Below are 17,238 nucleotides of genomic sequence, written 5' to 3'. Positions count from 1 at the left end.
TTATTAGGTTAAAAAGTAGTTTGCACTGAAGGAACTTGTTTTATTTAAACATAGAGTTTTACTTGGCTTTTATTGTACTGAATGGATTTATTAAAAAAAAAAGTGAAATGGAAAATGATAAATTATTTCCACTGTGAAGATTCCAGTTGTGATAGAATGTAGATTTGGAGGAAAAAAAAAAAAGTAAAATTATAAAATATCTCACTAAGCACCAGGCAGCAGCACGCACACACGCACACATGCACACACGCACACACGCACACACGCACACACGCACACACACACAAATCCATCTTGTCTTCACAGAAGGAGAAAAGAAGCCCTCTGAAAGTGCAGAGATGCGGGCAAGCTTTTTTTAGGTCACAACTGCAGATTCCTCACTGGACCACAGAGGTTCATCTACTGCACCCAGGGACTGATTCCCTAATTTCCAAAACAGTCAGGTTCAGAAATAAAAGCTTTCTATTTCCTCATGTTGGTGCCTGGAGAGCAGCGTGGCACATTTGCTACCACTGAATCCAAAGAAAAGACAATAAAAGGAAACACAAAACACAGACCTGACAATTGTACACATTTTAAGGGCAAACGCTAAAAGACTTTCTGAGCCTGCATGGCATAACAGAGGGGTTTGGAATGAGTTCAGTGCCTTAAAAATAACATGAAATAAGACAGCCTTGATGCAACTCTGTAGAGCCAGAAGAGGAGTCACAATCAAGCAAAAAGAAGAAAAAATAACCAGATCACCAAACCCAGTGAGAGCCCCTCCCTTGCACTGCCGCCCTTTCACAGGAGAGGCCAAGAGGTCCAGCAAGAGCAGCAAGAAAGACGGCAAAGAAATATAAATACCAGGAAGGGCAATGGGAAGGAGATTCAGGATTTATTAAAGCATGTTGGGATAACTTCCAACAAGGCCTTAGAAATACAAGGCAGAACCTCTGTCTCCTTGAGTTATCTCTGCAGTGAAAGCCAATTTTTATTTAATCAAAGCTCCCTGCAATCTAAGAGAGATGGATGGAGCCCTGCTCCCATCTCAAGCAGTGGGAGCCTGTGCACAGGTTACAGTTTTAATAGTACTATTTTCATAGTGTATTATTTTTGTTGAAAATTACAGCTATATTTGTTTCTATGTCGGTACCTCTTTAAATATTCAAGCTAATATTCTTAAGTTATGAATCAAAGAAAATGCTTGCAGATCAAAGCTTCTCCTAAAACTAAAAAGAGCATGAGATGGATTTGCAGCCCTGAGCATCATCCTGAGAAGGGGGGCTGGAAAGGGAGATGTTAGCAAGCCGTGGGTAAAAAGGGACAGCTCAGACCCCATTAATGTTGAGTCCAGCTGGTCCATCTCCACCAGGACCTGCAAAAGCTTTGAGGCGGTATCTTTATTTCTTTTAATTTACAAGATGCTTCATGGATTGAGCAGCTCTTAATCAACACGCAGAATTACGCACTGGGCAGCACAATGACTAAATCCCATGTCCACAGTGGGGGTTGGTGAGGGGTTGAGCTCCCTGTTGAAGCACTGAGGCTCTGCCCTATACTGAATTTTACCCTGCTGAAAAAAATACTCCCTGGAGCACAGTGTTGGTAGAGCAATAAGCAAGGACTGAAGAAATAATGAAATATCCTCCCTAAGCCTTCCAAAGACACACACCTACAAATTATTCAGACTTCTAAACTGGTGGTTGGAAACCTATTTCACGGTCCAGTCATTATTCTCTCCAGAAAAGAAAAGCTGAAAGAACAAAAAAAAAAAAAAAAAAAAAAAAAAAAAAAAAAAAAAAAAAAAAAAAAAAAAAAAAAAAAAGTCTGACAGTGTCTTAATGAAAACCAGAGGAAAAAACCAAACTGAATAACATAAGATGATCGAGGAGTAAATTAAGGGTTTGCAAGTGTCAGTGCTGAGGCAGGTCTGCAGACCTGCAGCTCAGGAGGAGATGCGTGTGCCATGAAGGAAGCAATTGAGCTTTGCACCACACACATGGTTTAGTGGGATGCCTCAGCCGCGGTGGCCAACCGTTAGTGACATAGCACTGCCATTCAGGGGGACGAGACGTGCCGGCTTCCCAGTACCTTGCACTGCACTGGCTGAGCTCTCCATTAATACATCATCCAGCATTAGATCTAAAAGAACGAAACGGCATTAATGACCCGGCAGGACATACGGCAAGACTACCCAGCCCCTTTGGAGGTTTCTATGGTTCTCAGGCTCTCTGTTGCCCCTACCAGGAGTGTTTCCTTGTGGGATCCTTGTTGTTGTGTATTATTTGGGTTTATATTGTATTTCATTTTTATACTGGGTTTTGTAATGGTTTCTTCTGTACTCCCCTGTTCCGCTGGAAAATGTATCATCCTGGGGTTTGTCCCTGCTCCTTTTCCCTGCCCATTCTCCCACATTGTTTCCTTCCTGGAATGTAATCCAACTCTGTTCCACTCCCACCTTACCTCTGATTGGGTAGTGGCTTGTCCCCGCCTGTCCCCTGGATAAAAGCCAGAAAAGGAACTGGCTCTCTCTTTTGCCTGGGGAACAGGGACCGAGCTCCTGACTCAGGCCGGGTCAGGGCCGCAGAAGAAAGACTGAATAAAGCCCTGATTTCCCCCTGGATCAAGTGCAGACCTTCCTTTGCCATCGATGGCGACCTGCTCTCTCTAAAGGAAAAGGTTCACAGCTACTCCTGGGATTTCTGGGGCCCTGAGGAAAAAATCCTTCCAGCTGTGGTTTGTCTCTCAGGCTAGCCAAGGCTAAAACAGAGCCGGGGCTCCGAGAGAGAGGCAACCACAGATCCTTGTGCCTCGTGGGGGTGGGCTCAGGCATACATGAAAAATGAAGGGCTCTTGTGCCTCTCCCATGGGCACAAGTAGAAGCCGAAGACATCCCTAAGAATCCGCTCAGTCAATAATGAGGAAGACACAAGGAAGGACACAAGCAAGGACCATCTGGGACACTTCCTGCTGGGACAGCTGTACCTCACAGTGGCCGCTCCTGCACCTACCCGCATCTCAGATTTCACATGCTTCCCTGGTTTTCAGATATCTGATTGGATAAATACATTGGAAGAGCCTACAACCAAAAATGGCTGTGCCCCCAGTCAGGTGGTTTGGGCATCTGGGGTCACTCAGGAAGCCCAGCTGAAAGAAACTCATGCAGCTGCTGGCACAATTCCAACCCTAGTCTTGGTTTCATCTGCAAGTTCCCACTGTGCAGAACCAAGTAAAACAATGACATCTGTTGCCTCCAAGGGCAAAGCTGGACATGGTCAATTAAAACCAATTTTGCTGAGCACAGATTGGGAAAACTGTTCTGAAGCGATTTGGAGGACTTCATACTTTGCTCTTTAAAGGTTTTTATGGCAATTGAATACTCAGCAATATTTGATCCTCAGTAAAATAGCTGTTTATTGCCTCTTTAATTAGGCATTTCATAGCACTGAATGAATAACTGTATCTCCAAGGATGGTTTGTGATTCCTTCCCACTGGGAAATTGCCCAGACTTACATCTTTTCTTCATCTAGTTCCTCTAGCATTATAAATACAGTAATTAATAATAACGAAACATCTATTTTTCTTCTACAGAAATGTCTGCATTCCAAACCTGCAACTTTAAATAGCGATCATTCTATCCAGCCTTTAACATCCTTTTCTAACTCCTCAGTCCGAAACTGTGCTTGGGAACTTGGACTAAGCAAAAGAGCTTTCTAGGCATTTTCTTGAGGGGAAAAAAAAAGCCAACAAAAAACCTCTTTCCATCTGTATCCATCTTAACTAATGTGTTCTCCAGTGCTCTTGAGGGAAGCCTCCTACTTTACACTGTCCAGTGAAGGACCCAGGCTCTCAGCATAAAGTAAGTTTGATGGCCAGGGGCTGGTGTGACACATCCTAGTGGTTACAAAACCTGTGAAGCTCGTGGGACTCAAAGATATGACCAAAGGAAATGGTTGGGTAAATGCTGAACTGAGAGAGGCAGAGGCAGCACTGTGGTAACATGGTTCTGTGATTAAGACTGAAACAGCTATTAAACACCTCTTAGGCTATTAAAAATTAAAACAGACTTAATATCACTAGCTTTGGGAACAAGCACCTGATCAGATAGACTCTTAAGCAGTCCTGAAGTCTGTCAAACATAGAGAAGTGAAATGGGGCAGGGAGAGAGCAGGAGGAGGACTGACCAAGGAGAGAAAGTGTGAGGCCATAGACAGGAGGGGCAGTGGAGAAAGTTCAGTCAGAAGAGAGCATGCAAGAAGAGCACCTCCAATCTGTGGCCTCTGACTAACTTATTTCTGACTTATTCAACTACATTAAAATTAAAAGAGACTATGAGACAAATGTCAGGTTGAAGACTTTTGGCAGAGTGGGGTCTTTCCTTGTTTTACCTGTAGAGCCTCCTCTAGGCAGGGCTGCACACTTGCACATCTAGTTGGGAGTTGGGTTCAATTTGCACTATTTTGTCTAGTTAGTTACTCTCCTTGTCTGGTTGGGTTTTTTCTTCTAATCTGTATTTCTCAAGCAAATACACGGATATGTTTCTCTATGGAGTTTTAAAGCATTACTAGAATGAGATAGCTCCATTATTTTATTACATTCTTGAAAAGCAGTGGTGCTACTGTGCCAATAAATAAACCTGCTTGATAAATGGGACAGGTAACATCACTGTGGCAAGACTGTAATAAACCAAATAGTGAATCCAGTTATCAGCAGCAGTACTCATGACTGAGATTTAGGATGCCATCCAGCACTACTGATCTTTGCAGTTGTCACTATTTGTGTAACACTGAGCTCTGCTATCCAAGAAGCTCCAGGCCTGATTATTATTATTTTTTAATTTAAATAACCCCCAGTGGAAAGGTCATTGCAAGTCATGCAACCATTAAAAAGGCTTTCTTGGCTCCTTGTTCAGCCTAAAATGACACTATTTCCTTCATGCAAATTTTATAGCTGGACATGCTTTTGGGAGAAGAATTATCACCAGACGCGAGGCAAGGAGGGTAGGAAGGAGGGGATTGTGTGGAAGGTCAAGCAGGACTCAGAAAGATGTGGAAAGACTACCGACCAGCCATCTGTTTCTCCTTACTCCTTCTCTTTTTCTCCAGCCGGCGGAGCCTCTTCTCCTCCCGCCTCTTGGCTTCTTCCTCCTCCTGGTGCTGCCGACACTTGTGGAAATTCTCCACCACCACCCCCACAAACATGTTGAGGACGAAGAAGGCCACAATCAGCAAGAAGGAAATGAAGTAGAGGAGCATCCATGGATTGTAGTTCATGACTGGCTGCAACGTGGAGAAAGATAAATTTCAACTGAACCTCAAAAAGAAGAATGGGAACAAATTGATACAGCTGTGCCGTCCACAGAATTCACAGCCCTTTCAGGCAGCTCAGGCTGCTCTGCTCTTCCTGAAAATTAGAGCTTTCTGACACATTTTAACTGAATACTCCTAAAATGTGTATTGAGGACAGAAGCACGACCTCTCTTCTCTGCAAAAAGGACATCCTTTGCAGTTATTGCAAGTTCCTCGCTGCAAACCTCTACCTACACAAAGCACTTCTTTTCTTCTGAAATGACCAAGCTGCTGAAAAAGTCAAACCATCCTTTGATAAGTGCACTGTAGGGAAAGTGTTGAATACAAATACAGACTTTTACTGAACTCATCACATCCCACAGCTTGGATTAAACACCACCCTGGATCCTAATCCCATTACCCCATTCGACTATAGAAGCCCACAGTCCTTTGCAAAACAAGAGCTCAAATGTGTGACCTTTGATAAGTCATTTGTTACAGCTCTGCTGCAGCCTGTACCTGTTGATCGACTCCCACGGCATCCAAGCCATCGTACATGATATCCACCCACCCATCCTTGGAGGCCAGGACAAAGAGAGACATCAGGGCCTAGAAGTGCATGGAAAAAAAGTTAGGCACAGTTGCACTAAACCTCTTTTACTTATAACATCTTACTCCTCTTTGCCCTTTCCTGCCTGAGGAATGTCATTACCTGTCTGATAATGGGACACTTTGATGACCAAGATTTCTCTTGGCAGCAAAACCTATCAATGCCAATGCCTGGTTCAGCAATGAGCAGTAATTCAGAAACCACAGTGCTGAAGACAAAAGCAGTTTCATTTCCACCTTCTGGTCTCTACTGCTCCCAACTAATTAGTTCTTAGCACACTGCTAAAAAAAGGCTGCGTTGCAGAGCTGGCTGAAAATGTCCGGCTCTATTAGACAAGCCCTTCTGCAAGATATATTTGGTTTGTTATGTAGCAGTGAAGCAATTAAGTGCTCCACGAAGCCACATGTGCTTGTTTTGTTCTGAAAAGAAGTGTATGCCTGCTTGGAAACACTGCCTTTGGGATTTACAGAGACAGAATGCTGTGTTTGTGAACTGAATATTTACTGTGGCTGGCAGTGCCCTGTAAGAAAATCCCATGGGATAAAAAGCCGCAGGTTTTAAGTCAAGGAGGTAAAGGAGCAAAGAAGCAGATTACCATTCTATTAATACCTGGCCGAGATTATCAAAATTATACTTGTGCCGGACCCATTTGTAGCTTGCTTCTGTACAATCCGATTTATTTGTGATGTTTCTGGTGTCCTCCCCCTGGCAGATGAAAAACTTGCCTTTGAAAAGCTGCAAAACATGCAAATAAGAGAGAAAGTGTCCACAGGATTTCTACACAGGTGATGGGTATTTTTCTGGGGTTCTCTGCACAGCCCATACCAACCAGAGCTGTTGAGGGAACTGACCTCATTCATGCAGTTTATTAAGAGTGAGCAGCCTATATAATATGCACCTAATGAGCAAATCCATGATTTCACATTGTTTAGGACACCCACCTCATGCAATAAGCTGTCTGGTTCAGTGATCTGAGACTCGCCTAAAGGCCTTTGCTCCTGAGTTATCCACTCAAGAGTAGCCCCAGCCAATAGCCCAGACCAGCTAATGGCTTCTTACCACATGTGGAACACTTCTGGTGACTCTCAGCCCAGTTAACAACAAATGAAGTGTAATGGGGGCCCTCTGTCAGCAGAGAATAGTGGTAGTGAAGAGGTCCAGTGATGGACTAATCTCTGCTCATAGACGTCACAAGGGGACACTTCAGAGGGGAGATGAGCCCCTGGGTGTGACGTTTGTGTTGAATCAAGACTGCTGTCAGTCCTGCTCTGGCTCTCTGATCCTGGGTGCTGTGCCCCAGCTGTCATAAAGCTCTGTAGTCTATAGGTCACTGAAAATATTCCCTGTGCACAGCTTAAGGAGCCAAGCCCAGCCGGTGCTGGGTACCTGATCCTGAGCTAATTTTCTTTGGTTTAAGCCTGGGGAGATACAATTCCTGGAGAGTCAGCTCTTGATTTATACCTGCATGAGGAACGGGAGCCTCCACGTGTTTAATTCTAGACCTGGTGCTTCCCACGCATGGAACAGATAGTGGCAGGGGATGATTACTGCTTCAGAGAGGGTGATTGATGCTAGCAGGATGGATGGTATCAAAGCCCAGGAGACAGCCAACAAATCTACTTTTATTTACTGACAGAAGCTATTGACATTACTGTTGGGAAGGGGGGGAAATGGCAACCTGCTCTCTAGACTCCTTAAAACACTACCTGGGTATACCAGGAAGAGACACTTGATGGGGTTTGATCTGTTGTTCTAGACAAATAACAGTAGAAATAATAGTGAACAAGATAAACCCACTCATTACTCCATGAGTTTCCTTCAGAGATCAACAGCAGGAAGATGGTCTCTAGGCATGCAAAATTAATCACTGCACAACACAATCATAGAATTTTTGGATGCAAGAAGTATTCCCTGATCTTTCCATGGAGAAACACTATCTGTGGTAAGGCAGACTGGGGAGATATAGACCTCACAGAGAAAAGTTTTAATTAAGCAGGAAGATAAATAACTGGTTTTAGTATAGTGTCTGTAAATATAACTTCTCCAGGAGCTGGACTGTAATGCCACTCAGATGGGAGCGGTAACAGTGCTCCTTACAGGGTTTGGAAATACAAAGCCCAATTTGCAAAAACACTGATCCCTGTCAGTACTTCACAGTTTGGCACTTCTGAAAGGAAAAGACCCAGTGTTTCCTATGGGACTTGCTTTATCCACCTATTTCTTGTCTATTATTAATGACAATTCACACATGGGCAGCTCTACAACCAAAACAGTTTTGCAAAGAGGACACACTGTTAGAAACTTCAATGTCTGGATTTTAATAGCATTAAAAACCTCTAGTTTGATCCCCAGCTTATATTTAAATGAAAAAACTAACTGTAACTTTGAGAGAACATATTTTTATAGAAAATAGCTCTGGCCTCATCTTACACCTAATTAGACATAAATATTAACTGAGAGTTTTGCATCCTGAATACAGGATCAGTCTTGCTTGTATCTATGACTGAATCACATCAATAGTTATGACAATTTAAAGTAAAGTTGCAAGTCACCAGGGAAAGCACTGCAATTAGCAGGGATGAAATTCAAAGAGCATACTGCAAGTTTTGTTGTCTGGCATAAATTTTCTCGTGTCTGAGTGTTAGATTGTTTTATGAAATATACTTAGTTTTATGAATCTGTTTAATATAATGGATGGGTGCTGTTATGCTGTAATGCTAAACCAATCTAGCTGCTGAGGTGGTTATGAATAGCATGATTTTCTTCCCTGTTTATTTTCAATGCTGTATTTATTATTTAAGCAGTATGTTAGTGTAAAATATTATATAGGACACCTTTCCAAAACAAAGCCAAATAGAGTTGCTTTCTACAAAACAGCTGTGACAGATCAGATAAACTCCAGAAAGAAGTAAGTGTTATGTCAGAATATTTATATAAAACAATAATCTCTTCTTCCCAGGTAATGAGAAGCCAATCGCATTGGAAACTGCTACTTTTCCCGTGGGCTCCTGCACTCCTGGGACTGAGGATAGAGAGAGCAGAGCTGGCAGGAATCAGACTCAGAAATCTGTTTCTGCAAGCTTTCAGTTACACAAACTGTCAGAATCTGAATGAATCTCCAGTTCAAGGTCTCTCTGGAGTTTACAAGCCAACGATTTCAGCTTCAAGTTTCTATTTCCCTATCAGTTTGTAACTAGAAAAAAGGTGGAGAGGAGATCACAGAATGGGCTGGATTGAAAGGGACCTTTATAGGTCACCTAGTCCAACTTCCTGCAGTGAGCACGGACACCCCATTCCTGCTGACATCAGTTCAAGTTCAGAAAGGCTTACGCTGTGCCATGCGTACAGATACGCTGGCTTGGGGCAATTTGGGTCTTGTTACGCCTTCAAGTAAAGTGCTGAGGCTTAGAGAGGACTCACCTGAACTCCCAGGATCCCGAAGATTATGAAAAAAGCACAGCAGATGACCACAATGTTCCCAATGGGTTTCAAGGATGACATGAGAGTCTCCACCACCAGCTTCAGTCCTTGAGCTCGACTAATGACTCTGTAGGGGCAAGTAATTACAAAAGCTGTTAGTCCTGTTCCTACCCAGTTTTGCCTCCTATCAAGATAGAAGACATGAAGAACACAGCATTAGAAAATTTTTTAGAATGACAATTTACTCAAAAATCATGATGGAAAAAGCACTCCTGGAAGACTGACCTGTAAAGTTACAGAGGTCTTGGAGGGAAGGGTCTCTGCCTAATACATGCAGCTTTGCATAAATAAAGAGGAGGAGGAGAAAACATAGGAGGAGCCAAGCCGGAAAATTCAACTGTTTTGCTTGGGCCATCCACAGACACAGACTTTCATGCCTGTAGCCTGTCTAGGACTACAAATAGAGGGCCTCCCACTGTCTCTTCCTCTACAGATTTAGGCAAGACACTGCATTTCCCTGTCTCAGTCCATGAAATGGAGCTGCCACTCTTACACATCTGCCTGCATATCTGTAGCAATTACAGAATCACAGAATGATTTGGGTTGGAAGGCACCTTTAAAGGTCATCTATTCCAACCCCCTGCAATGAGCAGAGACACTTCCTACTAGATCAGGTTGCTCAGTAGCTCTTGATATTTCAAAGATGGGGTATCTGTCACCTCTCTGGGCAACCTATGCCAGTGTTTTCACCACTCTCATCTTAAAAAATAATTTGTTGTATGTACAGAGACCTGAGCTACCCCTCAAACCATCACAATTTCTGCTATATACCCACTATATATCCTCAGCTCTAAAACAGTGCTGTCCTGCTGGTGAAACTTCACTGACAGGACCAGAAGAATTTAACCTAATTTCTGTAGCTCCTCTTTGTCTAATATCACCCAGAATTTCATAACAGAAGATTACATCATATCTGAAAGTTGAAGAAGAATAATGTGGACTTCATGACTGAAGAAATAAAAAAGAAAAAAAAAAAAGTAGAAACTGTACTATGCTCTCAAGGTTAATGTTGCAAAGAAAGGACAAGTCTTGTGTGATTTAGAGAAGCCATCTCACCATGATGGGAAAGATGAATGAGATATTCAGCCTCACCAAACTGAAGGTGGGGACCAAGAAAGGCATTTGAAGAGGTTACATGCCTCCCTCCTCTCAATGCCAACTGGAATTAAGCATTTCACTATCTCTGTAAATCAGTTTGTACTGATGCCATAGAAACTGCTTTCATGATTTAGAAGCAGTTAAATGCAGTGAAAGTCAGAGAAGGGAAGTGCCTGTGTGTTTCTGGGTGCTGCTGGTGACTCCTTTGAACACTTGGCTCTCAAATGTGCCCTAAACCTCCTCACGTTCTAGTTTCTGCCTGAGTCTCTCTTTTGCCACGGAAGTCCCCTCACCACCTTTCCCATTTCGCCCTAAGTCTGGCTCGCCCACCTAAAGCACTGCTGGAGTTTTGCTGCCTGGACAGGGTCCAAGTTCTCCTCTACACTTCTCCCAGGTATGGTGCTCACAGCAGAGATCCCCATGGACACATTCATGCTGATCATGCATGACCTCATCTGGGACCACATCCAACCTACACCATCCCTCTCCTGACCCAGGGCCTGAAAGTTGAGTGACCTGTAGTGCTCAATGCACAGCCATCAGCTCTTACCAAAATTGTTGGGTTTTAACCATATCCTGAAAAGCTAAAACTTATTTCCTTTTTTTTTTTTTTTTTTCAGTTAAATATTTACTCAAAATGTCAAGGGTAAGTCATCAGTTATCTCCTTCAGAAAGAAACAGATGGTGGTATTTTTATCTGCTCTCTTACCAGTGAAACACGAAGAGCAGATGCTGCTATTCCTCACAATGGGCATCTTTGCCAGGTGGGTGCTGTGGTTTCCTATTTCAGACACCTCAGTTTTCCTGACACTCAGATCTGGATATTTTAGGGAAGGAGCTGGAGGGTGAGATGGCTGAAGGAGCAGAAGGCTGCACACCCCATGAGCGGTGTGGGGACTGGTCAATGTGGGCTGCCAAAGCAGCCCACAGGGATTAACCCAGCCTGGAGATCTTGCTGTTGCTGCCATGGGGTTGAGAGCTGAGCCCAGCCCAACAAACAGGGGCTGAAGAGCAGCTCAGTGTACTCAACTCAATGAGCCAGGTAATGCATCCTAACAGGCCATGTCTGACTGCACAAAGTGAGCCTTGGACCGGACAGGCTGAGGCTGAACATCTCTTCCAGCTCCTCAGATGCACTAAAGACCTCCATACCCCTCACATCCCTTACAGTCCTGGGTGAAACACAACACCTGCCAAACTACAGGTGGGAAACTGAGGCATGGGAGGAAGGCAAGCCACATTCTCAGAGATAGGAAGGCAACTCAGTTCCAGTTATTTCAATGTAAATTAGGTCCTTTGGTGCCTTTAAAGATCCGGACTTTAGGGATCATGGACTTCTGTCCACTGTCATGCAGGATAGAACCAAAGTCTTCTAAACTGAACGTCTATGGTCTGAACTACTGGAGCATCCTAAAGTTTCAGGGAGCAAGGAAGGAATTTAGTCTCCAGAGTTTAAACTTGATAATTTTCTCCAACAGTTATTATGAAATGCTGTTCTAGAAATAATAAAGTGATTTCCCCTGTAAGGTACTATTTCATATCCAGCTGAGAGGGAAAATTGGAGGTTACTTGTCTGACTTTACAAAATCACATGCATGTTGAGGAAAAAAGGGCTGAAAAATAGCAGCATTTGGCTGCTTTAAGTGCTTTGATCAACCAGAGAATTCCTCAAATTAGAATGCATTAGGGTAAAAACTGCCACCAGTTTAGCTCCATGCCAGTGGTGCTTCCAGCACTACAGGGAGAAAAGACTTTGAAAAGATTTTGAAAAATAATAGTTCTTACTAATGGAAACCTTCAGACCTTGGAGCTGCCTCATTCTCAGGGCACGATCCAGCACTCAGGCAAATCTGTGCGAAGATTCCTGATATTCTCCTAAGAGTCTGACAGTTCTCTAAGAGGTCTCAATGAAATTCTCAGCTTTTCTAGATTATTAGTACCACCACTAATATGTCAACATATGGTATCCCCACACCTCATCAGTATTGCCAAGGCCCTGTTGCTATCAGGCTTGTAAAATTGTATTATCTGACCCCTGCAATTTATGGCTGAAGGATGCTGCCAATTTGGAGCCCTGCAGTTGTGCAAGAAAAGGAGGCCTGACGAGGTTCCTTTCAGCACAATTCCAGTCTGCAATACGCATATGAGAAATAGGAAAATTGAAATTAGATATTTCAATTTATTTTGATGTGAAGAAATGTTAATCTCTCTAATTCCCCCTGGTTCTTCTGGTCTGAGGATTCCCATCACTGTCGAACCCCTGGAGTGAGATGCTCCAAACCCACTGCCAACATCATCCCAGCTGGATCCATTACCAACATTAAGCCTTCCTGATGAGAACTCTCAGAAGAAGTAGCAGCACTTAGATGGAGCAAGAGATCAACATTAATGAAGACTTTCCTCCACAGATTAAAAGAAAATTACCAAAGGTGATAATATGGTAGCTAGAAGAGAGTTATGAAATTACTATTAGACCATGACAGTATAAAAGTGAGTAATTTATCTGTGTGCTTTAGAAGTCAAAGCCCAGGCTCTGTGGAGAGTAAAACAGCCCAGAAGTCCACCCACATTAAATCTGAATACATTTTCAATTTTGATTTCTCTTGTATCTTACGCTATAACACTTGATCCCAACAACAGCAGGTTGAACGCATTAGGAAGGAATGTTATTGTATAAGCAATGCTTTTACTGGCTGAAACATCAGAGGGTTATTCAAACATCTTTAAATGTCATTCCACTGTGAATTTATTTTTGGAATTCTGGTCATAAAGCTGGGCTTGAATCTTCATGGATTCAGTTTGGAGGCTGATAATCAAACACGCAATCAAAACCCTGTGATTTGCATACAGGTTTTTTTAATGCCTAGGCAGAAGGCAGAAGCATGATGGGGTTTGTGTGTTGCATAAAGCAGTGGGGTGAGAAAATCAGAGACAGAATGAGGGAAATCTTCTGCAAGAATCCCCCTTCCAGGCCATCCAGGCCATGTTGGGAAAACCAACACAGAAATGACGAGGGTTGTCTCTGCGCCCTCAAGCTGAGTGTGACACACGCAGCTGTGGCTTGGCTTCTCACTGAGGGTGTCCTCCTGCATCCCTGTCCTGGAGTGTCCCCAGAAAGGGAGGACAGAAGGAGCCAGGTTTGCTTTTCTGTGGTGTGAGTGGAGCATTTGCTTTGGTCTCTGCTTTACACCTTCCTGAAGAATAAGAATTGGCTCAGCCTCCACCAGAGACTCCACCCAGACATAGTAACCGAAGCCACGGTGTGCAAAGACCTCAGGTCACCTGTCCCAGCTGTCACCCTGCGTTGATGCAGCTACAGATCCCAGGCTCTGCAGTGAGGATGTGATACGCTGAGCCCGCAGCAAAGGCAGCACGGGCAGCTGTGGGCAGAGGCTGCTCAGGGCAGCCCAGATGTGTGGCACTGAGGCAGATGGGCTTCCACAGGCAGAGATTTATGGCTTACTGAAAAGCCCCCAGTTTGATGGCTGCTTTTTCATTTCCTACAAATCTAATAATGGGAGAATAGAACTGATTCTGAACATATTTAGGGAATGGGCTTGTTGCTGTCTTTTTTGTTATGTTTCCTTTGTAGTAGAAAGCAGCATGTTGGCTGAAAACATGCACTTACCCTCTTGAGAAAACAAATCAAATACCAACAGAAATGCAATAGCAATGGAAGAGCCTAATCCCACAGATGCTTCAGATGGCAGGCCTTCCTTCAGCCTGCAGTTGCTGAGTGGATTATTCCCCATAACTGCAGATTATTAATACACACAGGTGACTACAGAGGAAGGCTTGAGCTAAAAAGACCCAAGTCCTGGCCAGACAGCCCTACAGACCTAAAAAGGAGAATACAGGAGTTTGACTAGGTCAGACTGGTGACTCCAGCAGAGATCAGCACAACCTAAATGTCTCTCTTTAAATCTGATTTAACCATGGAACATCAAAAGAGAATCTTGCATTCCACAGTTCAGAGAAGAGAAATCAATCCTTCTTTTACCCTGAGCCATCTAGATTATTTTATCAGTTTTCTTAACAAGGATCAAAAATCAGCAGAAACAGAGGAGCAGAGCAAATCTACCCAACCAACAACTGGGCAGAAACTACCCCAGAAACTGCAGGAGAGTCCAGGGAACACACAAAGACAGAAAAGCCTGAACTGGAGTCACATAGGAATACAGTCTTCTTACATGGTGAGGGAGCTGAACTACCCCAATAGTACCAGGTGTCCAGATAAAAATGGTTAAAAGCAGTTCACATCCTAAAACTCACCAGGCACAACACACATGTACGGACCAATTGAATAGAATGTCCTTAATAGCTGTTGAGAATATTTGAAAGATATGTATAGGCATGGCATTGTTAATTAGACTTATTATTCACACAGGGGTAGTAAAACATCTTCTATCAGAAGCAGGGTCCTATTTTTCTGTTCTGAAAGAGAAAAATCCTGACTCAAAGTGAACCTTTTTATGGAGGAAGCAGCAGTGAGATATGACAGGCACACAAAGATGCTTAGAGCAGGAAGGTTTATTAGCTGCTGCATAACAGGAGCAGCAACAATGGTATTAAAGAGAAACTGTATTTAGCATGAAGAGAAAGCTTCATCCCTTGGGGTACAGGTCACAAACAGATGCCTGTTTAGAAGAGCTTGGTCCTTGGGCAGGTTCTTATCAGAGTGGAGCCTGTCCCTGGAGCATGCTGGCAGAGTTGGGGGGACAAGTTAGTAGAACAATTGTTTTCATCTTGTCTGGGTCATTTTCAAAGTAAATGTCTCTCTAAAATTAATGGGGAGCTGGGGAAAAACATCTTTGCATTCTACCTTAAGCAACAGCTGAGTCTCTGCTTCCTTAAAAATGATCTACCACCTGCTACTAATTTCCTTCTTTGTTATGAAAGCCATTGACTGCCTGAAGGAAAGGGGGAGAAGAAGCTGTTAAGCTGCACTTTACACAGAGCAAATGAGAACACAAATAGCAGGGGATGTGTGTTTTAATGAGTAAAAGAGGCATTGATCAGTTTCCTATTGCACTTGGGGATGGTCCCAAAACACAGCAAGGCCCCAGAGCTCTAGCAGTTCAGCAGGACCTGCAGGCTGTTACTGTCTGCAGAGCTGCAGGAAGCTGGGATGACACCGGTGACAGACGCTGTGCCCTTATCTCATCTATCTCTTCCCTTGCATGAATGCTCAGCCCTACTTTTGACACACACATCAGATCCTCCCCTGCCTCTACTTACCTCAAGGGCCGCAGTGTCCTCAGCAGCCTCAGAACACGCAGCATCCCCAGGATTTTCGTGCCGCTGTCTGACACCATCGAGACCAGGATGTCGATGACAGAGATGAGCACCAGCACCCCATCCAGCACATTCCAGCTGCTCTTCAAGTAGGCTTTCTCCCCAAAACACAAGCCTAGTGCCACCACCTGCCCAGATACCAAGTTACAACAAATTATGACGGTAGCATCCAACGTGTTTGTTGCAGTTAGCAACCTGCTGAGAATGCATTATTTACAGACACCAGTCTGTGAGTCTACTTGCTTCCTAGTACAGAAGCCTAATTTAGACAAACCAGTGAAGTGTTCTATTGAAAGAGTTATGAAAATATTGCTGCTGAAACATCCCAGGTTGCCCCTTACAGCTGATGTACTTTTAATGCAGATAAATCTACCTGCACAAAACTGTTCCTAACATTTTTAGCTGTGGCATTTAAAAAAAAAAAAAAAATTCTATTTTATTCCTATGGACTGCAAGAGAGAAGGTGAAGAGTGGCTGAACCAAGCAATCTTGTACAACCTTTGCAAATAAAGAAACTAGAAAAACTTTCCAAAGAAAGGGCAACTGTTCAGTGAGATGATTATGAATTACACAAGAGAGATTTACAACCATGAGTTTCTGAGCCTCCTGCCTCAAATCCAGCAAAGTGTTTCAATGTGCTTAAGTCTCTCCATCCTCAGGAAAGCACACAGCAGCTTAGGCTGTTGAGGACAACTGGTTGTTGAAGACAGTGGGACTTACATGCATGGTTGAAGTTAAGCATATGCTCAAGAGATTTGCTGAATAGGGCAGGATTGCTGAATTCAGGGATCCCATTGCTCCTATAATGGTGTAAATCAAGGGCAACTTCAGTGAAATTGTTCTGATGTAAAACATGCTCAGAATAAGGCACGTGGTGGGCATCTCAGTATGATTCAAAAGAGGAAAATATACACTGCATTCACAGCTGGTAGACCTATGGGGTTTGTGAGTCCACCATAATAAAAAACAACATAATACAGGCACACTTATCTTCCACCTGCATTTACCTTAACTGTCATCTCAGTCAGGAAGATGACTGTAAAGATGTAGTTGGAGAGTGTTAGGAAAATCCGTTCCTATGAGAAAGAAAATGAGAGACAATGTTTTATAGCCTGCTCTGTGCAGCTGTGCATCCCCCCATGCATATTTGGGTGGTTGAAAGCTGTTCTCCTGATTCTGTGCTGAAACGAGCCTTGGACTGCTTGCTTGCAAAGAGGAGAAAATCGAAATATTTAGACAATAACACTGCATGGTTCAGCCCTGCCAGTACCGATCTGTGTCAGCACCATGGACAGGGACAACCGCCAGCATCCGACCCTCAAACCCTCCCATTTGCCTGCAAATCCTCCCTAATTTCCCCCAAATCACTCTCCCCCCTCATAGCAGAAACAGGGAGATGTGCCCTCCTTGAAACGTGTTTGATCTCTGCCTGCCTCCCATCTGCAGACATCACTACATTGTGTAAATATCACTGAGCTCCCAAT

The 17,238-nt window shown here is 43.5% G+C and overlaps 1 protein-coding gene across 16 annotated transcripts in view; it reads right to left on the bottom strand.

The window, feature by feature from the left end:
* Window positions 1-17,238, bottom strand: part of CACNA1G (calcium voltage-gated channel subunit alpha1 G) — a 142,555-nt gene that overhangs the window by 26,177 nt on the left and 99,140 nt on the right. For 9 of the 16 annotated variants that reach the window (XM_040081343.2, XM_040081353.2, XM_040081354.2 and 6 more), the window contains 7 exons: window positions 16,762-16,830; window positions 15,698-15,882; window positions 9,302-9,428; window positions 6,491-6,616; window positions 5,791-5,880; window positions 5,049-5,262; window positions 2,074-2,124 (listed from right to left, as the gene is read on the bottom strand). In XM_040081343.2, the coding sequence (XP_039937277.1) occupies window positions 2,074-2,124; window positions 5,049-5,262; window positions 5,791-5,880; window positions 6,491-6,616; window positions 9,302-9,428; window positions 15,698-15,882; window positions 16,762-16,830 (862 nt within the window). The remainder of the gene's footprint in view (window positions 1-2,073; window positions 2,125-5,048; window positions 5,263-5,790; window positions 5,881-6,490; window positions 6,617-9,301; window positions 9,429-15,697; window positions 15,883-16,761; window positions 16,831-17,238) is intronic. The other 7 variants (XM_040081344.2, XM_058422908.1, XM_040081349.2 and 4 more) reach the window with 3 other exon arrangements.

Source organism: Hirundo rustica, chromosome 18, assembly GCF_015227805.2.
Source record: "Hirundo rustica isolate bHirRus1 chromosome 18, bHirRus1.pri.v3, whole genome shotgun sequence".
Lineage (NCBI taxonomy): Eukaryota > Metazoa > Chordata > Aves > Passeriformes > Hirundinidae > Hirundo > Hirundo rustica.
This window is presented reverse-complemented; position numbering and strand designations above follow the sequence as displayed.